This window comes from Xiphophorus hellerii, chromosome 9 (assembly GCF_003331165.1).
Source record: "Xiphophorus hellerii strain 12219 chromosome 9, Xiphophorus_hellerii-4.1, whole genome shotgun sequence".
In the NCBI taxonomy this organism is placed as follows: domain Eukaryota; kingdom Metazoa; phylum Chordata; class Actinopteri; order Cyprinodontiformes; family Poeciliidae; genus Xiphophorus; species Xiphophorus hellerii.
Window position 1 is genome coordinate 32,019,416 of NC_045680.1, and position 21,183 is coordinate 32,040,598.

Genomic DNA, 21,183 nt, shown 5'->3' on the forward strand with positions numbered 1-21,183 from the left:
TAAACTGTTACGGTTGGTGTTACGGTTGGTGTTATCCAGCTGAGCTGAATGATTCTTCGGGATAAGCAAAGTGTTCTTAGCTGAACTTATGATAACCAGTCAGCTGTGTGTGTGTGTGTGTTGATCATTTGCATCTGATGATTAAAGTTAGAATTCAAAATCAATAAATCATCAGGTCTAACCACATTAGGTCTCATCATTCTTATGAACATGGATGTGAATTGTTCACCTGCTTCTTTATCCATGTCTTCATTAGTTCTGCAGTGTCAGCAGCAGCAGCCTGGAGCCTCTTTCACTTGGATGTTTGACAAAGTTGAACATCCTCTGGTAAAATGCTTCAGACGGCCTGCGGAGGGCGCTACAAGGCTGCTGCATCGCTGACTGTTCCCGACCGTCTTTAGTGACGAAGGGATGATATCCAGAGTTCAACCCTGACTGGATATTTCTCTCTCCTCTCACAATAAAACTGAATCTTAGTATCGACATATTGATTCATTGATTGATTGGTTTCAACTTCTGTTGACGTAAGCTGATTAGTTTTCCTCCCATGCACTAACAACACATCAGGAACGGATGTATAGAAGACCTGAAACTGACACCAATATTTAATTTGAGGGATTTTATCATCAATCCCACCAAAATTTCTGCAGCAGTCTAATGGTGACCTCTGACCTGTCTCCACCTGGATCTTCTGGGGTCATTTTCCAGATGTTTCCACCTGGTTCTACAGAGAACTGGTGCTAAATGTCCCAGAGGAGGCCCATCTGTCTGGTTTCCACTGGCTAACTGGACCCTTGGTACCGCTCGAGGCCGGCCCGACCCGCCTCTCAACCACAGAGGTTCAAGGTCATCTGACAACTTCTGTAACTGGAATATAGACTTCCTGCTGAGTGTTTGACACTCCAGTCCAGTAGGTGGTGGTAAAAACAACCAGAGGAAGGTTTTCCAAGTTGCAGCAACCTCATGTCAGATTCTGCCCCGTGTCGGGAGAGCGGACTGCAACCAGATCCGATTATTTTCACAAAGCTTGTGATTGATTCCTCGGTACAACGACTCAGATAGTCCCGTCAAGGTTGCAAGTTTCATTTCCACCAACAGCTGCTGTTAAAAACAACAACAATAAAACTGTAAAGTAGATAAATAAATAAAACTGGTCTTGTGTTGGGCTCTTCTTACAGTTTTGATTTGTTGCAGTTTTTTATTGCCAAGAGAATCCGTCTTTTTCCTGCATTTGTCATGTTCACTTTAGCCTGACAAATATCAGTCACCAAATACAGTTTTCTAACACATTGTGTGTATTTATATTTTTTTATTGCTGATATAAAAGGATAGAAGCTAGCTGATAGCACGAAAAATTAGACATCCCGAATTGTCATTGAAACTGTATTGTCTTATTTTATATGCACATATCCATCAGTTATAGCAGAAATATTAAAGTGATAGAAAACCTGATGCAGTTTCTTCCTCAGTGAGATTCTGACACTGGGAGCAGGTTACTGGTTTCTCAGTCACAAGCTGGTTACAAACCTGAGAGCAGCAGATGTCAGTCAGTTATGGTAGATCTGAACTTTGACCTCAATATGAGAAACTTCAGACTGACAGGAGGAACCACAGAGCTCTGTTAGGTTAAAGCACATCTTGTGAAGTTGGGATATTTTTCCTCCAACAGGATCCAGAGGAATCAGCTCAGATGTTGGACTGGATTTGATTTCAATGTCATTTGTGAATGTTGCTCCTCATTTTCAGCAGCAGAGCTATAAAGGTTGATAACCTTTGTCATTTTGGATAAAGTCTCATCAACATCAATATTTTGACTAAATAAGAGACGAAAATAAATATCGTTTGATGGAGGAAAAGCCAATAACGCTCCTTTTAGGCCAGGGGAGCCCAAAGTGGGTCCTGGAGGCCCGGCATCCTGCATGTTTAGTTCTCTCCCTGGTGGCACCAAAAACCTCCTCAGCATGTCAGTGTTCTTCTTAGGCCTCTAACGAGCCATCATTTGATCCAGCTGCGTTAAACCAGGGAGAGAACTGAAACATGCAGGAGGCCGGCCCTCCAGGACCAACTTTGGGGACCCCTGTTTTAGTCTCTCCCTGGTTTAACGCACCTGGATCCAATGGTGGCTCGTTAGAAGGCCTAAGAAGAACATTGACATGCTGAAAAGGTTGTCACTAAAACCAGGGAGAGAACTAAAACGTGCAGGATGCCGGCCCTCCAGGACCCACATTGGGGACCCCTGTTTTAGGCTCTGAGCTCAAAGCAAGACGCCAGAGAACACCAAACTATTTTAAAAAAAAATTAGACAATTTAATTTCATATAATTATCGCCGTAGGAGCCATTTGTTTGTTAAATACTTAATGAAATATATTTGTCCTATTTGATGTTTGTTGTGCCATAAACTCACAAAGGAACCAGGTCATTAGTCCAAGTCTGTCGTTTATTGAACGTTCAGAAACTCTGAACGCGGCTGAACGCGCCACAGGTAAACAGAACCACCTGAACAGGTGATCAGCTCTAAACCATGATGACCTTTTTACTCTTTGTCGTTTAGCACACCCGTTGTCGTGGCAACCACCTGCGCCCGCAAGCCGAGCAGAGATTACGTTAAAAACAAAACAGTCTGTCACCATACCAGGTTTTCAGGCTTGATATTTTTTTTGCGATTATTAATCAGAGATTATTAATCCGCGATTATTAATCAGAGATTATTAATCAGAGATTATTAATCCGCGATTATTAATCAGAGATTATTAATCCGCGATTATTAATCAGAGATTATTAATCAGAGATTATTAATCCGCGATTATTAATCAGAGATTATTAATCCGCGCTCCCTGAACACAGCGGAGGCTGGTGAGCTGATGTTGCTCTGATGGTCAGTCGGTCTTTGAGTTCCTTTTTCTGTTGTTGTTGTTAATGGAACCGAAACACACAGAATTGCGCAACACCTTGTTGAAACAATAATTACTGAGATCATTTTTTTTGTTAACGTTTTGGACCTCAGTGAATATTTCGGTAATCATCAGAAGGACCGGCTGGTTTCCTAACCGCCGAGATCGACGTATTGAGCATCTCTGAACTGTACCAACTCTGATGAAGTCTTGTTCAGATGTTCTTTGCTATCAAAAGTCTATATGTGCTGTAACATATATTCTATGTAAGAATGGACTAGTTGAAGTCCAAGCCTAAAATGAACTGAGAATGACCAGCTGATCTGGTTTAATCAACTTCCAGCCCAGAGACAGAGACGACTGTCCTCCCTGTTTTCAGCAGAATGAATCGTCCTCCTGTTGAAAACACGCACCACTCCTTGCCTTGGTTCTGAACCAGAACCTCCACCCTGACCCTGCCCTCCTGCCTTAAAAAGGTCAGGAACAGACCACCCAACCCATTCATGATCCCAATGATCAAATAAAAGTCCAATCTTCTATTCTTGTCTCAAACTTTGGAGAAAGGTCATTGCTGCTGACCTTAAGGACCATCTCTGACAAAACAACTCTGGTTTCCACTCTGTCCACTGCCCTGAAGCAGCTCTGCTGGGAGCTGTGGACCACAACACCCTCTTTCATCTGCTTCACCATCGGATACTCTTTTTCTTTGGTTGGTTTATGCTGCACCTGTAAACTGAGCGAACACACCTGCCTTGGAGAGAGACTAGTGGAGTCCCTCAGGGGTCACTTCTCATCTCTTTCCAAAGCTACACTGATGACAGTTGTACAGTATATCTGTATATGTCTGCAAGAGAAGATGTGGCTCTGCCACAACTTTCTGCAACAGAAAACCTCCAAGACAGCAGCCATGATGGCCGCCACCCCGCTCCTAACCCTGCCTTCAGTTATCAGCATGGAAATGCTGCTCCTTACCTTGGAAGAGGCTCGTACCTATTGAGCAGCGGTTGCTACCTGGAGGCGTGTGCTGTGTTGAAGTTTTAAATTTACCCAGTTGCTAACATTTGTCCATGATGGGTTACCGCCAGAAATTGCCTACACTGTAAACGAGAAGAGCCGATCCAAACGAGGCGGCTGCTAGTGTCAATTCAGTGTTTGGAAACATGACCAACACGGACTGAACGGCTTCCTTCTCTTCCGCCGCTGCCATCGATAAAACTACAGGCAGACTACAATTATAAAACAAGAGAAAATCAACATCATCATTCACAACTTCTTCTGTTTGCTGGTTGAAATTCTACTAGAGGAATCCAGGTCAATCGGACGGACCACCGAAGGGACGGTTGAATTGAGTACGAAGAAAGTGGCCAGGCTGGTTTTGACCCCATGACCTCTAAAACCAGCCAGACACCATGGAGGACGGAGCTTTCTCTGCTCCTCATCTCTGGAAAGTCACTCCGATACTTTGAGGAACCAGAAATAACCACCTGAATCTTTTACATACAGTTTATATTATTTATACTTTAAATGTTTTTTCTCTCAGTGCAGCACAAATAAAATGAATTTTTATTATGAATTAATGAAGAGGAAGCAGACAAGTCTGTTCTGGCCACCAGGGGGCATAAATGAGGCCTTCAGAAAGGAACCAGAGAATCTGATGGTCAGTTGGTGGATGAAGATCAGGAAGCCTTCACCACTGATACATTCCTCGGTTCCTGCAGCCGATCTAGAACCCGACCAGAACCCAAAGACTTATATTGTCCAGATTATCATCATTAGTTTCCTCCTGGCGGATCTTCCTCCTTCTGCTTTAAGGTTCCTCCTGAAGGTTGGTCCTCCTGATCCACTGGAGCTGCAGAGCTTCCAGAGTGGAGGTCCTGTGTTGCACCATCAGGGACGGATGGACGGGAAGCCTCGTTCACACGTCCTCCTCCGTCCTTCCTGCCCCTGGTTCCTCTCCGTCTCCTCAGGCCCAGACGCAGCAGGCTGCGGTGAACCGTCCATTCAGACATCTTCTTCTCAGAACCGGCGTTGACCTCCTCTGCAATCTGAGCCACGGTGGCCTTCCGGTTGGACTGGACCAACTGGGTCAGCCGTCGCTCTCCGCTTTCATCGATGAGTCTCCTCCGTCCATGACCCAGTCTCTGATTCACCAGCTTCCCCTCTTTGGACCACTTCTGGAAGGTGCTGACCACCGCGGCCCGGGAACATCCGACGATGGACGCCGTCTTGGAGATGCTCTGACCCAGACGGCGCGCCATCACGATCTGACCCTTCTCAAAGTCGCTCAGATCCTTCCCCTTCCCCATGTGTGCCTGCGGGTAGATGGACCGGACCGCTCCTTATCCACCCCGTCCAGAACCAGGCGCCATGGCAGACCCTCTCCCTGTGTCTGCTGCAGCAGGAAGACTTCCTGATGTTCTGCAGGGCTCCAGCTGCACGTTCTGCAGAGAAACAGGAACCAGACATGGAACCAAGAACATTGGATATCTGCTAAATGTCAGAAAAGCAGCGAGAACATTTTCTAGAGATTTTTTGTATCTCTCTTCAAATTCAGAAGTTAGCAAACATGTCCTCAATGTTTAGTAGCATTGTCTTTAAATTGTATGTCTTGTGTCAAAACATTTGGGTTTCCTTCCTCAAGCTTCTCTTCATAGTGTACTGGAGTTCTGCTCCATTACTTCTGACAGAACAGGTAGAACTGGGTCAGGTTTGTAGGCCATCTAAGATCTGTCCACAACTTCTCCACAGGACTGAGATCAGGACTTTGTGACGGCCACAGCAGGACATTGACTTTCCTCTTCTTAAGCCACTTTCTAACCACTCTGCATGATGAGGGTTGTTGTCCATCCAGAGTTTTAACTTCCTACTGATGTGTTTAGATGTTGCCTTAATATTTTCACATTAGGTTCTTTCCTCTCGATGCCACCTAGTGGATGAAGTTCTCCAGTTCCTCTCGCAGCTTCCCATCATGCTGTGACGGTTCCACCCTGATTCTTCACAGATAAGATGATACAAGTAAAAAAATGTTGTTTTGTAAAAATGTAACCATGTAATGTGTGGGCTGATTTTTGCTGAATTTCCCACTGAGTCGAACCAGGAAGCAGAGTTTTCCAGGTGCATCATTAAAATACATCCAGAGGTAAACGGCTAACTAACTCAGTGTCAGTTAACCTATCAGAGGTTTGTGGAAGACAACCCAAAATATTTGACCCACATCAGACAAATACTGAGGAGATTTATGCAAACGTACAAATAAATGTTCTCACTTCATTTTCTGACATTTACAAAAATAAATCATTTTGTTGATTCTGATCTAAAACAAGAAAATTTTGTTCTGATTTAACTTTTTGCGTCTTTTACTGGGTTTATGTAAACTTCTGGATCTTTGCTCACCTTCTTCACCATGAGGACGAACCTGGAAGAAAAGTGGCGTCCTGCAGGAACTACGGCATCCCTGCAGGGACAAACAGACAGAAGCTCACTTTTACATCAACATGGACAGAGCAACGCCTCCGTCTAGAGGACTTTACAGGTATCCACCTCACACGTTTCACCTGATGTCTGGATTATTAAACTCCTGGTATCGGACCTCGTGTTCATAAGGAGGACATTTAGCAGAAACATCTAACATCCTGAAGACAGCTGGACTTCTGGAGCCTCCAGAAAGCAGAGAAGTGACGCGCTGACCTCTAAACTCTGAGGACTGTCCTCCTGAGGGACCACAACCACAGCTTCAGCCACACTGTAGTTAATCTGGTGAGTCACTGAGGGACACTGTCCTCTTTAGAAGACACATCTGTGTCCAACCTTCAGCTTCCTGGCTGATGTCTTTAGATGTGGATTCAATCATTCGCCGAATGGTCTTTCCTCACGGTAGCATCTATGCTGTCGTTCCTGCTGTGAAGCAGCCCCACAGCATGATGCAGCCACTCCAAGGCTTCACAGGTTGGTGTCCTCAGACTCTTAAAAGCGGTCATTAAGGTCAAACACCACAGATCACAGGGCCTGTCTCAATTTCTACACCTGATCAACGTCTCTAACTCAATTACTGCTCAATTCTAAAATACAATATAATTAACAATGACTCCATTCATTTGTATAAAACGTATATTACTAAAACAGAGATCAATAATATTAAAATATAATATTTACATTTTTCTTACATTATACATGTAGTAGCGCGACGTGCCACCAGGGGGCTTTGCGTTAAATGTCGTTTAAACTGGCTCCACAAAAACCGCTAATAAAACTGATATTTACCGTTAAAATGGGAAATGAGCCGCCCCGACTAGATAATAAAGCAAACCGTGAACATTTCAGAGTGATTGCTAGAAGATAAATGGAGACACTTAGAAAGAAAACAGAGGAGGAGCAGCGGAGGCTCCATATTGAACTCACCTCTCAGCAGCAGGAAAAGGAAAGGGAACTACGGGAGCTCAGAAGGCACAAGCGGAGCGAATCTCCTACTCAAAACAAGTTGTTATAGCTAAACATCCCGAACTTTACAAAAAGGGGCTTTTAGTTATTGATTTGATCAGAATTTGTTGAATTGTATGTAAATGTGACTCATTAAAGGGACAGTGCTGACTTTTTATTTTAAACTAAATAAAAAGGCTTCAAAGCATTTACAATAATTAGATTTCCCCTCTTTATTCTGAAAATGTTTATCACAGATTTGAAAAGTTGAAAAATTCCTCTTCCATATTTCTTATCAATCTTATCAATCAAAAATGATGCAAAGGAAATCAATTTTTGACCTCTTTATTATAGATGTCAAATAGTATCTTGATACATTCTCAGATTCAGAGAACAACAAAAAACAATAAAGACGAAGAAATATTTGTAATATGTACAATTTAAATGTATTTATATTTTTTCTTATTTCAGGTTTTTATCATTTGCTGTTTTTTGTTATCTCTTGGATGTGAAATACTTTTTCAATGTTGTTGTAATATTGGAGCTTAATGATCCAGACATCAGTGGTCATAATGTTCTGCCAATAAGGTGAAACATCTGAGGTAGTTATGTGTAAAGTGAAGGATATTGTTTCTCTGGATCAGAACCAGAACGGGCCTACAGCTCTCGGACCTGAGGGTTCTACTGGAGGTTCTGGATGATGAGACTCGGGTTGAATGTCCTTAATGTCTCGGGTTCAGCCCTTCAAGAACTTCAAGAGAAACAGCTCATGGTTGGCCTTGACCTGTCGGGTCCAGGGATGCTTTAAAACAAGGATAGTTGTTTGTGCACCTTTTCCCTCCATACTTTTTCCTTCCACTAAACTTTCTATGAATCACCTTGGATGAGCAGCCAGTTTTTTAAAGGCTTGTGCTTCTTGTGTATTAGTAACTGCAGAACCTTGTGGTTCTGGAGAACAGAACATTTTACAGTCTTTGGTATAAAATGATTTAACTTGTGTTTGTTTAAAGCTTATAATTTAAATAGTAAATAAAAATAATAAAAAAGTTAAAAAATTAATTAATTAAATGCTGGTGCCTATCTTCAGCTAACGTTCCGGGCAGTTCGCCAGTCTATCACAGGGTTTGTTTTTTTAATTAAAATATTTACGTCTCTGGGTGATTTTTAAACCGCTACGTCACGGCGCTTCCAGTTGACGTCATCTCTCCGCGGCAGCTCCAGAGCTAGCTAGCATAGCGAGGTTACTCAGCGCGGCTGACGTCGGGATTACCTGGCGGTTTTTCACCTGATTCCCGGAGACACCAGGTAGGAACCACCCGCAGATGTCTTTCTGGCTCTGAACCGGAACCAGAACCGTGTTAGTTTGACGGCAGAACCAGAACTTTGATGGGACCGTTAACTTTGGGGGCGATAGCACCGTGAGCTGGCGTTCGCGCCGAACTCCACCTAAAAACAATAAAAACTCCGCGGGACAGAAAACTGCGCCGAACTAAGAATCCATTTCCTCCTCCGGTTCAGACATCTGGACCTGCTGCTCGGTTCGGCGCGTATTAGAGGCTCTGGAAGTTTTCGGATGTTCACATCTAGAGGCTCCAGCTTATAGAAGAAGGTTAGCCAACCTGGAAACTGGGTCTGGCTCAGTACCGAACTCCTTCAGAACCGAGACACCTGCGGGTGTCGGTTCTGCTTCAGCTCAGAGCCAGCAACTGGTTCTGGATCATTAGCTGGGACCAGATGCTGATCCCGGGTCCGGTGGTGCCAGAACATTCTTACGGCTAATCGATGTGCGTGGCGTGGAGCCCACTCAGAACAACCCACGGAAACAGAATAAAAATATCAAATAAACCCACCGAGAGTCAGAAACTTGATGAAACAGCCGCTTTTAAATCCCAGCAGACTGAGCGCCTTAGTGCCTTGCTCTGAGGCAGATCAACGTAAAGCTGGAATCAAACCCACAACCTTTCAGTTGGAAGATGATTTCTCTCCCCACTGATCTGTCGTAATTCTCCTTTAGATAAAATCTGCTGTTTTGACATTAAATTGCTGGGTTTCAGATGACGTAGCACCGACGTCACCCAATGCAGATGGAGGGCCGGAAGTAAATGCAGCCCATTTATTTCTGTTGATCCAGCATCAAAATGTCTAAAGTCTGAGTCCTGTACGGTTGTTCCAACCGTTCTGATAGAGAGAAAGATAAACGTTATTTTCGTGTTTCGAATGTAGTGGGTCACAAGGGAGTTAATTTTAAAGAACTTACCGAAAAAAGAGGAGGAGAGTGGATCAACGATCTACAGTTAAAAACAGGAGGTGCAGAAACTAACAATGCCAGTTTGCAGCGCCGAGTTTCTAACAGACAAGGATCGCATCGTTTAAATTTTATTTTCAGATATTTTACTGGACAGTTACTAAGAAAGACAAGCATTCATATGTAAGGTAAGATATATTATTTCTATGCCTTAGCTTTGTTGTCCTCAGAATGCTAATGTTGTTAGCAGCTAGCTCAGTGCCGAGTCCCGGACAGAAAATATGTTTATTCAATGGGACTTTCATGCTAAATAAAAAAAAATAGCTACATAAATGAAATGTAACCTCCCCAGCCGTACAGCCACAGTGAGCTGGGACTGTTCCCCCACATGGTTGGTGTCCAAACACGAATTGTTGACCTACATTGGACCTGAATCCTACAACCACTCAACATTAACCTACAACTTCTGCATGAATTTGGTTTACAGAAGCTAAATAAATTATTTACCAGGAGATCCAAGCTCGTAGAAATAGCATGGGTTAGCTAACCGCGGAGTTAATTAAGTAATTAGTTATCATAGACTGATTACTTAAAAGTGATGACATCACTGGTGATGGAGGTTGTGATTTGAATACTGATGCGTTTAAAGACAGAACACGGTGGGAATTCTTAGCGAGTCCTTGATTAAATGTTCTGTGTTTTTTATGATCATGAGAAATGGTCACTTGATTTCTCATTGGGCTTAGCTTCAGAGATCCTCATCCACATGAGGCCCCGTCCACACAGAAACACTGCTGTAGTTACGCCCCCTCGCCTGTAGGTGGTGCTAGACATAACCAGGAAATTAAATATCATCAGAGTTGTTGATGGTGATCTCCTGTAGCAGTCAGTTTTGCAACAAATCTGTAGAGGAATCTGACTGAAGACAGATGATTTTCTGCAGCTGCCAATCTGCCTGCTATGCTCTCGTCAGGAAGTCGGGCAGAAAGCGCAGGTCAGATCCTTTCTAGAATTTTCTTCAGTTGCAGCTCCAACATGGGAGTCTGTGATTGTTTTTCTGTTTGGGGTCATAGGTCAGGTTAGAGGTTGTGCCAGCAAGGCAACATTTACAAAAAAACCCTGCTGTTTCCATGGAGACATGTTCCCGTTTGGATCAGCTCGATCCACACCAGTGAACTAACCCATTAGTCCTGTGATGAAGGCGCGTCCTCTGTCCCCTGTCCAGGTGTGGCTCCAACAGACCGTCCACCATGACGGACAGCAAGCGCCTCGCCTTCTCCATCATCCAGTTCCTCCATGACCAGCTGCAGGCCGGAGACCTGACCTCCGACGCCCAGGAGAGCCTGGAGGGTGAGTCCTGAGCACAGCCGGAATCAGGTCCAGACCGGTTCTGCTCCGGGTCTGCTGTCTGACATCTCCATGTTGTCTTCTAGTTGCAGTCCAATGTCTGGAGACGGCTTTTGACGTTTCTACGGACGACCAGAGTCTGGCTGTTCCCATGACGCTACCAGAGATCTTCGCCTCGGTCACGGCCAAGGTCAGTTCCTGCTGCTGGAGGAAGTCCAGAGGAACCTGATGGTTCTGATGGTTCTGTGTCTTCCAGTTCCCAGCCGAGTCCCATGCCAACAACAACACAGCGCCGAGTTCTCCAACAGAAGAGCAGAAAGCCGAGGCGGAGCGGCTGAAAACTGATGGTGGGCTCAGGTTGTGGTTGTGGTTCTGGTTCAGGTTGGTTCTGGAGGATCTGTCTCATGCGGATCTGTTTTCTTGTGTTTTCTGCTCTGCAGGGAACGACCAGATGAAGGTGGAAAACTTTGCAGCAGCTGTGGAGTTCTACTCCAAGGCCATCGCCCTGAACCCTCAGAACGCCGTCTACTACTGCAACAGGTGGGCCAGAACCCGGTCCAGCCGGACCTCCAGCCGCCCGGTTCTGACCCATGTCCTGCTGTGGTTTCAGGGCTGCGGCATACAGCAAGCTGGGGAACTACGCCGGCGCCGTGCAGGACTGTGAACGGGCCATCAGGATCGACCCGAACTACAGCAAGGCGTACGGCCGGATGGGGTGAGACCAACAGAAACATCTACATTCATATTTCAATCTAAGCTTTGAAGCAGCCGGATAGTTTACTTTGTAAAAGTGCAAAAACTAAATCTCATGACAACAATCTGATGCTATGATTTGAATCTTTCTGTTTGAGCTCAGTTTGTTCATCTATACATCCCAGCACATAATGACCAACTATCACTCATTGGTTTTAAGTTTGAATAATTAAGCCCCGCCCCTTCTCCCAGGTTCCACCAAATCTGTATCGAAACTCTTAGTGGTGCTGATATTTTAGCAGGAAGAGCGCTGTGTGAATGAGATTCCAGTTCAGGCCCCCCAACACCGGAGGTTGGCCACGGTCACATATAAAAGTCAAATAAATTTAAAGAAAAATGACCTAAAATTGACAATAAGTCTTTGTATGCTTAACTAAATATTCTTTGGGTACAAAATAATTTTTTGTATTAGTTTTCTTTGTTTAATAATGTCAGCAGCTTGGCGCCATATTTAAATTTTCTGGTTATTGATTCAGTTGAATTCAGAACTATTGAGGAATAACACGTGGCTGGGTTTGGGGCTCATTTACATAAACTTGATCAAGTTACAGCACAGACAGAACATCAAGTAAAGCCTGGCGGCCCATCAGGCTGATGATCCACTGGAGGAAACTCTGGTCGGTTGAAGCCAGGAGTTCTTCCTCAGAACCACTTTGATCCGTCCAAACATTCAGATGTTTCAGATAATTTCCGCTCAGTTTGAAGCTCCGCCTCCTCAGCCATGTTTCTTCCTCCTGACTCGCCCCTCTCTCTCTCTCTGGTTCTGGTTCTGGTGTCAGTTTGGCGCTGGCCAGCCTCAATAAGCACACAGAGGCAGTGGGTTACTACCGGAAGGCTCTGGAGCTCGACCCGGATAATGACACCTACAAGACCAACATGAAGATCGCCGAGGAGAAGATGGAGACGTCCAGCCCGGTAAGAACCGGACCGGGTCCGACCTGGGCTGGTTTTGTCTCTGCTTCATTCTTCTTCTTCTTCTGTTTCAGTCGGCGGGTCTGGGAGGAATCGACCTGGCTGGGTTGCTTAGCAACCCCGGCTTCATGAACATGGTGAGCTCTGACGGACCGAACGCACAGAAGGAAAGAAATGATCAGCTGATCGTCTGCATGCATGAGAGCAGGAAGACCTTATAGGGTCAGCTGGTTCTGGCCGGATCTGGTCTGGATTCTGGAGCGTTATGACGCTTTACATCTGAAAAACAAGATGAGTTCAGCCATTCTGACTCGCTCATTGGGAAGTGTTTGAATTGTTCTTGGAAAGGTAGAATAATGTAACACACAGAACCGTTTCTGTGACTGCCTCTAGTGGGTCGGCGCTGAACTGCAGGGATGGAGGGAAATGTAAAAACGCTGAGAAAAGCAGTAAAAATGAATTCCAGCTGAAGAGTGCAAGACGAGGAGTTCAGAGCTGCAGCCTGTTGATGACGAGGATGAAGGATTTCACAGTGGTTGAAGCTTGGGACCATGTCGATGCTCGGCGTTCATAATCTGAGGGAAGGAGGAAAAAACAGCTGCTGTCTGGTTCACACACTGGAGAACTCTTCCTCCTCCCGGCCGAATCAACGATAATAAATCTGAGCCACATAGAGTCACACCACACCAACATTAAGATTTCAGAAATCTTACAAAACCTCTCAAGATCACACGTGAGTTCAGAGTAAACAAACATGGCCGACTGCTAAGAAACCATGGCAACAGTTTGGGAACTTTGTTAACAGAAAAAATTATCCAAATTTTTCTCTGGCTGTTCTCCAACATCCACTGGACTTCCTGGTCCATCATGGCAGCTGTTTGGTCTGATTGGCTAACGCCACCTTCAACAGGCTGCGCTCTGGTTTATCTTCCGGTAACAAGATGATCCACCATGGGGAATATTCCTGATCCTGGACCAGATCAGTCTGAACACGCGGCAGGAAGATCCACTGAAAATATCTTTAGAGCTGATTTCCTGATTCTGAAATACTCGGATATTTCTCATGTCAAAAAGATGAGACTGGTTTCCTTTTAAAGCGAGGAAGATGATGATGAGCTGTGGAAATGGGAGTGCTTCAGCCTTCATCAGGATGAAAACAGAGCCAGCTCCATGTTGGCTCACATGACATCAGTTTATGAATTTCTGTCAGTGCCATTGAACTGACCTTGAATGGTGTGATGTGTTGACTGATGCTGCTCTCTCTGCAGGCGTCGACCCTCATGAACAACCCTCAGGTTCAGCAGCTGTAAGTTTCTCACCTTCATCCCTCCTCCTCCTCCTCTCCACCCCTGATCCGTTTCCATGGTTTCTCTCAGGATGTCCGGGATGATGTCAGGCGCGTACGGAGCGACTGGAGGAGGCGGGGGGGTCGGCGGCAGCGGGGGGGTCGGTGGCGGTGCTGGAGCGGGAGTAGGAGGAGGAGGAGTAGGAGGTGGAGGTGGTGGAGGAGGAGGAAGAGGAGGAGGAGGAGGAGTAGGAGGAGGAGTGGGCGGAGCCTCAGCAGCTCAGGGACCCGCGGATCTGTCCGGCCTCATCCAGGCGTGAGTTCCTGCTCCTTCAGTCAGGCCTGAAGGTCGGCACTGTTGTTGACTGCAGTCTGTTGCTCGGCCTGCAGGGGGCAGCAGTTCGCCCAGCAGATGCAGCAGCAGAACCCCGAACTCATCGAACAGCTGAGGAGTCAGATCCGCAACCGGACGCCCAGCGCCGGGAACGAGGAGCAGCAGTGACGCTTCTGAACGGTACGCATTGATTATTACTGATCAGATTATTATTACTGACCCTTAAGATTTAATTACTTTGAATTATTCAGTCCCACATCATGATGGTGCCACCACCAAGCTTCAGTTTTACTGCTGCCATACAAGCTAACTATTTAACTTGCAGTTTATTTTGAAGCTACAGATTTACTTAGTAAGTTTGAAACTGACATTTGATGAATACATAAAAAGGCAAAACATTAATTCTATTGTTTCTCTCTAAATAACCCAGATTCCTGCTGCTGGTATGGATGTGATGGTCTGATTCTCTCTGTCTCTTCCAGGTTGGACAGGTTTGGTGGAGGCAGCATCTGGTTTGATTTCCTTTCTGATTGGACTGTAAAACCCAAAGGACTTTAAGGAAATGTTTTGTTTTCCAATAACTGTGTAATGGCAGCATGAGCGAGTGTCGGCTTTGTTCAGGAACACCAACCCCTCTCTGCTCCTGCAGCTCTGTGTGTCTCTGCAGGGCAGCGTTTTCCACCATCACACCTTCCACAGCTTCAAATGTGTTTCATTTCCTCTGAAAGCAGCAGACTGTATCTGAAGAAGCATCTCTGCCTGTTTCTGGGTCTCTGGCTGGCTGAGAGGCAGTTTGAGCTCCGCTGTAAATGAGAGCGGCTCCTCCACCTGGAGCTGCAGGAGCCAGGCTGTTTGACACCTGTATTAAAAAGAGCATCTCACCATTTTACTCCTCTTCTTGTCTGCGGTCTGCTTGTTGTTTCCATGGTAACCGAACAGGCCGAAGGTTTCAGCGTCTCCCTCCTGGTTTGGTGATGACTGCTGGAAGCCATGATGGAGGAGTTTAAAGATCTGGAGCGAACCTGCAGGTTGGTTCAGACAGAAGAAGGACTTCATGAAATATAGATTTCTGTTTGTTGTTTCATCGCCTCAAAACTTAGAAGTATGTCGTTGCTCTTTTCTTTTGGGCAGTTGCTATAATGCGTAACCATGGCAACAATGGAGATATTTACAACCGGAAGCAGCCGATTGACATTTCAACAGCTCAAATAAAATGTAAAGTAAAATGAAGTTAAAATGCAGACCTGTGGAGAACGAGGACGTTCAGCATCAGAACAGGAAGCAGAACGCAGGTCTCTGGATGAGCAGCAGATTGTTTCTGCCTGGTTCCTGAATGTATGAACAGTTTATTAAAGAGGAGCTGCAAAAGCCAAGGAGGTGGATCAGCAGGGATCTGAACAACAGATGATGATTGTTCCTCTTGGTTTCTGTCTGACCCAGCTGGAGGATTCTGAATGCCGTGTTTCCGCTCAGCGGTTCTGTTTGGTTCGGTTCCGAACCGATCCGTACTGCTCAGTGGAAACAAGGCAAGACTCCTCTGGAGTTTGACTAGCCGGTGTGTTGGCAGGACATCAGGGTTACAGCATTTCCTTCAAAGTATTTCAAACATATTTTGAAAACCAACATTTAAAACGTATTTTCCATTTAAGTTAAATCTGCCTAATCAGCAGACAGTTTACTGTTACAAGAGGAGCAGATGTTCTGAAGTCTTTGTCTTGGTTTCATCGCTTTGCATCAAAACCGCAGGAGCTTGTTGCAGAAAATGTTCCAACTGAAAGAACCATTTCAGGATCCGGCAAGAAGAGGCCAAGCATTTGATTGTAAATGTTTGTAAAAGAGAAAAAAGGTTTTAATAAAAATGTTGAAGTAAAAACTTCCAGTTCTGCTTTAATAACAAAAGCTGGAACAAAATGACCGTCAAAACACCCATTTACGTTTTTAGGCGTAAATACAGGAAAAAAACCGCTTTAGAGCGGGGTTCTACGTCACTAGGAACCCACCAATCAGTGTGCACGTTGAGTCTGACGCTGAAACGGAAGTGTTTTGATGCACCTGCCAGAGCAGAGGACAGATGTTCGAGCAGGTAAACACGGTGTGGTTCTGTTTGGGGTGGAGCCGGTTCCTGTGGTTCTAAAGATGCTCCGTGACCTTCAGTAACTTGGTCCAGAACAGCTATTCTAACCCAGCGGACCGGTTCCGGGCCTGCCCAGTTGGCTGCTTTAGCTAGCTACTGTTAGCAGGACAGCTTACCGGAAGTAGGTTGTTGTGACGCTTTTAATTAATCTGGACTTTTTTCTGGACCGAAGAGCGCTGAACCAGCACCAGATGCTAATTCACCAGAACCTGCTCATTTGGACCAGAACCTGCTGCTGACAGGAAATAAAGAACAGAAATGTAACCAGTAGGTTCTGGGCTGGTTCTGTTCAGAAACATTAGACCTGGACCCGGAGCAGAAAGTGACAGCTCAAAGCTACTGAACACTCCTGCTGGGAATAAATCAGGAAGAAACCAGGAAATATGAATAAATCAGAGAAAAAAAAAAACAGGCTAACTCGGGATTAACACACGAAGTACCAGAGAAAGGTCATTTGACATTTCTACCTTTGGAGCCCAGAGATGGGTCGATTGACCTGAAGGATTTTATCTAGCAGGTGCTTTTGTTCTGTAAATAAGGCCATTACCTTATAAGTACCCTGGTAACGGCCTCAACGCATCTCACAGTTGCACAATTGTTCCTTAGACTTAGACTGACTTTGTTGTCATTTTGCATGCACAGGGTGTATACAGAACGAAATTTCGTTGCATACGGCTCAGGACAATGTTTGAGGTTCCAATGTTGTGAGTAAAATAAAATAGAGTATAAAATATGAATATAAATATAAATATAAAATATAAAGTGCAGGACTGACAGTAAAATAGAAGTTATTTAGCTCTGTACATGTGCAAGGTATGAAGTGGAGACCAGTTTTTGAGTGCAGTCCAGTTAAGAGTTCAGCAGTCCGAATTTCTCACCGTATCTCTAAGGGCGAGCCCAGACACCCTACGGGGAAAACCAATTTCGCTTGTATCTGTGGCCTCATTCTTTTCATGACCATAGATGAGCGTAGGAACGTAGATTGACCGATAAATTGAGAGCTTTGTTTTTTATCTCAGCTCTTCACTATGACAGATCGGTACAACGCTGCGCCGATCCGCCTGCTTTTTCCCAGTGGTAACTACAAACAACCAGTCAGAGCCAGGAGGAGCATCTTAGTGCTGTCAATCACTCTCTGCTAGGTGCTGCTGTTCCCCCCTTTGTTCTCTGCTAAGCTGCGGCTAGCATAGCCTGTCCTGGATACTAGGCTAGTTAGCATGGTTACAATGATGGCGGATAAATGGCTTTCCTGTAACAGTAAGTTGTTTCTTCTCCATTAGCATATTGAGCAGCAAGTACATGAGTTGATTGACAGTGCTAAGACCTGCCTCCTGGCTCTGATTGCACCAAATGTTTTTGGTGCATTTCTTCGGAAAGCAGCTCACGGAGAGGGTGGAAGTCAACGATCTTTTCACACATTATCTGGCTCATATCAACCTGTCACAACATGGTGACAGTTTGAAGAAATATGGAAAATATTTCCTATAAAAGTTACATACTGCAGCTTTAAATAAATAAAGCAAGGAAAGGTGAATTTCCTGTAGTCGATTCACTTCTTCCTTCCTATTTTGGACATGAAGGGCAGGAATTACATCACTTCCTGTTTCTATGTTCTATGTGTTGAGGTGAATCAGTATTAAAAATGTAAAGAATAAATACATTTTTCTGTTTATTATTTAATGGAAACTTTGAGGTTGTGCTTCAGTTTAGACCCGTTGGTTCTGGTTGTGACCCAGAATAACCCAGTAATCAGCTGCTTTGTGTCTCCACCAGTTTAACCTGTAGAGACGCTGCAGCTCCTCCACGCCCACCACACAGGAAGTGATGTCACTGTGCTGCTGGTAGCGTCTGCAGCTCAGGATGCAGCTCCTGGTGGTGAAGCTGCTGGGCCTTCTGGGCCTGTCCGCGCTGATGCTGGCCGGCATCCTGGTGCCGGTGCGCCTCCTGCTGGCCGACAGCGAGAAGGCGGGGCGCTACCATCGGGGCCTGGCGCTTGGCAACTGCTTCGGAGGAGGCGTGTTCCTGGCAACGTGCTTCAACGCTCTGCTGCCGGCCGTCAGAGACAAGGTACACACACACGCGCACACACACACACACACACACGTTTGCGCAGCTATCTTTTCGGGGACTTTCCATTGACTTCCATTCATTTCTACAGCCTAAACCTTACCTTTACCCTAACCATTACATACCTAACCCTAACCAAAACTCAATTCACACCTTAGTCCTAAATCTGACCCCTGACCCTAAAACAACGTTTCCCCTTGTGGGGACCAGACCGAAGTCTGGTCCCCACAAGGAGCAGCGGGTCGTAGTATATGTCAGGAAAATGGTCCCCACAAGGTATTAGAAACAAACGCACACACACACACACACACACACACACACACCAGCTAGGAGAAAATGGTTTCATAAGCAGCTGATTTCAGTAAGATATTTAAAGGGACGGTGTTTTCCAGGCACGTTGGGCCATTTTAAGGCACTATCAAGTAACTATTTTACCTTTAGCTCTAATAGAAATACTATGTATATCAAATATGACTTCAATATTTAACGCCTTGAAATTGGGCATCTGTCCCTTTAAGAACTCCTGCTCTTTCTGAAGCTCCGCCTTCAGGAAGTCGTCACAGCAACATTCCTAATAAAGCCAGTTTTGTTTTTTAACAACATTAATGCAGTTAATAAATGAAAATTCTAGTCATGATAAGAAATGTTCACAATAAATGATAAAAGATACAGTAAATGAACAGTTCCTCGTGGCCCCTTTGCTTCATAATGTGAAGATAATCCTCATCAAAAATCATCTGGAGTTTTGCCTCGACTCTTTCATGCTTCTTTACTATTTTCTCCAGTGTTTGTTCCACAAATATTGGTAAATTTGAAAATATGATTAATTATAGTTATTTTAGTGGTAAAAATCAACCTTGGCCCCTCCCCCTGCAGGCGGCCGGCGTCCTGCAGCAGCTGCAGGTGGGCAGCGACTACCCGCTGGCTGAGACCATGATGATGGTGGGCTTCTTCATCACGCTGTTTGTTGAGCAGGCCGTCCTGACCTTCAGGAAGGAGAAGCCGTCCTTCATCGCCCTGGAGACGTTCAACGCCGGCGGCTCGGAACCCGGCAGCGACTCGGAGTACGACGCCCCCTTCCTGGGCGGCGGCCATCGCCACGGACACTTCGGACCGGGCCAGCTGGCGGGGGCGGGGCCTCTGCGGCTGGCAGGCCTGGTTCTGGCGCTGTCGGCCCACTCGCTGTTCGAAGGCGTGGCGCTGGGCCTGCAGGAGGACGGTTCCAAGCTGGGCGGCCTGCTGCTGGGCGTGGCCGTCCACGAGACACTGGCCGCCGCCGCGCTGGGCGTCAGCGTGGCCAAGGCGGCGCTGGGCATGAAAGACGCCGCCAAGCTGGCCGCCGCCGTCGCCATGACGATCCCGCTGGGCGCGGCGGCGGGGATGGGCGTGGAGGCGGCGCGGACGCTGGCGGCCGGCGTGGCGTCGCTGCTGCTGCAGGGCCTCGCCGCCGGGACCTTCCTCTTCGTCACCTTCATGGAGGTCCTGAGTCCGGAGCTGGAGCAGAGGAACGACCGCCTGCTCAAGGTGCTCTGCCTCGTCCTGGGATACGCCGCGCTCGCCGCGCTGCTGCTCGTCAGGTGGTGACGGCCGGGGCGGGGCCCGCAGGATGGGGCGGGGCCACTCTGCTCTCTCCAACCGCTGTGGAGAGCAGGAACTACAACTTGAATAAAAGACCTCATGAGGGAACCCCTATTCCTGACCTTTGACTCCTGACTGTAAGACCTGCAGGTATTGATGGCGCGGTGCCTGCTGCCTCCTGCGGGTGGCGCTGGGCGGTGAACCCCGAGATGTTCTGCTGTTTTATTAATGTTCTAGATTAACATTTTAATTGAATCGAATGTTTGACCCTGAACCTCGTCTGGCAGGCTCAGAACCGTTCTGCAGGTTCTGACCAGAATGGATCAGAACTGGTTCCATATCTGAACCAGAACCTGAACAGAGCCACTGAGGGTCCCTCACCATCAGAACCAGGACCTCCACCCTGTGTGACATCACTTCCGGTTGTCCCTCCTGTAGATCTGTTTGAGTTCTGATCGGTGCTGATTTGTGCAGTGTGAAGTAATTGGATCAGAACCAGACTATGATGTGCGATCTGTCAGAACCTGGAGGTCCGGTCAGATTCTGTTTAATCCAGAGATGATCTCTGGTCATGTTGAGGTGTGTGATGAAATCATTCATCCTGTTGAGATTAGCAGAACAATCTGTTGAAGTTTTTCAGATTAAAGTTAGTGGTTTTGTTTTATTGTTTTAACAGGAGCTTGGAGTCCAGAACTGAACCGATTTATTTAAAGGGCCAGTATCGTGTAAAATCAACTGTTTTTAATATTTTTATCATGTTACATTATTATTCCCTGGAGTGTTGCCTTGATTCTTTCATGTTTGAGGAATCCTTTAATCTCCATGGCAACCGTCCAGCTGTTAAAAACACCTGGTTGGACCTAGCCCCGCCTTCGAGGTGAAGCTCCTTCCCCACTCAACTCCTTCAGACTAGCCAGCAGCAATTAGCAAACAGCTGCTGAGCTCATTATAGGAGCTGCTGCTCAGAGCAGCGCTGGTAGAAACGTTAAAGGGTTAATAGAGGAGGCATGTTGGGACGACTTCCTGGAGGCGGAGCTTCAGAAAGAGACAGAGGCCCAATTTCAAGATATTAAATCAGAAAGTAAAAGTCATATTTGACATATATAGCATTTTTGTAACAATTGAAGGTAACAGAGTTACTTTATTAAGCTACAAAATGTCTCTGTCTCTGGAAACTCATGATGCTGGCCCTTTAAACTGGGTGAGCAGGTCCAGTCCAG

At 45.9% G+C, this 21,183-nt stretch overlaps 2 protein-coding genes across 3 annotated transcripts; both read left to right on the forward strand.

The window, feature by feature from the left end:
- Window positions 1–8,476: 8,476 nt before the first annotated feature.
- sgta (small glutamine rich tetratricopeptide repeat co-chaperone alpha) lies at window positions 8,477–15,073 on the forward strand. Its single transcript, XM_032572180.1, has 12 exons — window positions 8,477–8,613; window positions 10,779–10,903; window positions 10,987–11,090; window positions 11,157–11,247; window positions 11,341–11,440; window positions 11,511–11,615; window positions 12,433–12,568; window positions 12,640–12,702; window positions 13,834–13,871; window positions 13,942–14,166; window positions 14,241–14,364; window positions 14,667–15,073. The coding sequence occupies exons 2-11, from the start codon at window positions 10,804–10,806 to the stop codon at window positions 14,350–14,352; spliced, it is 1,074 nt and encodes a 357-aa protein (XP_032428071.1). The 5' UTR covers window positions 8,477–8,613; window positions 10,779–10,803; the 3' UTR covers window positions 14,353–14,364; window positions 14,667–15,073.
- Window positions 15,074–15,099: 26 nt separating this feature from the next.
- Window positions 15,100–20,698, forward strand: LOC116725809 (zinc transporter ZIP3). 2 transcript variants are annotated; one of them, XM_032572193.1, is made up of 3 exons: window positions 15,100–15,212; window positions 18,092–18,385; window positions 19,262–20,698. In XM_032572193.1, the coding sequence occupies exons 2-3, from the start codon at window positions 18,179–18,181 to the stop codon at window positions 19,967–19,969; spliced, it is 915 nt and encodes a 304-aa protein (XP_032428084.1). In that variant the 5' UTR covers window positions 15,100–15,212; window positions 18,092–18,178; the 3' UTR covers window positions 19,970–20,698. The 2 variants fall into 2 exon arrangements, with proteins under 2 accessions (XP_032428084.1, XP_032428083.1); XM_032572192.1 differs by lacking the exon at window positions 15,100–15,212 and adding an exon at window positions 16,167–16,267.
- The last annotated feature ends 485 nt before the right edge of the window (window positions 20,699–21,183 follow it).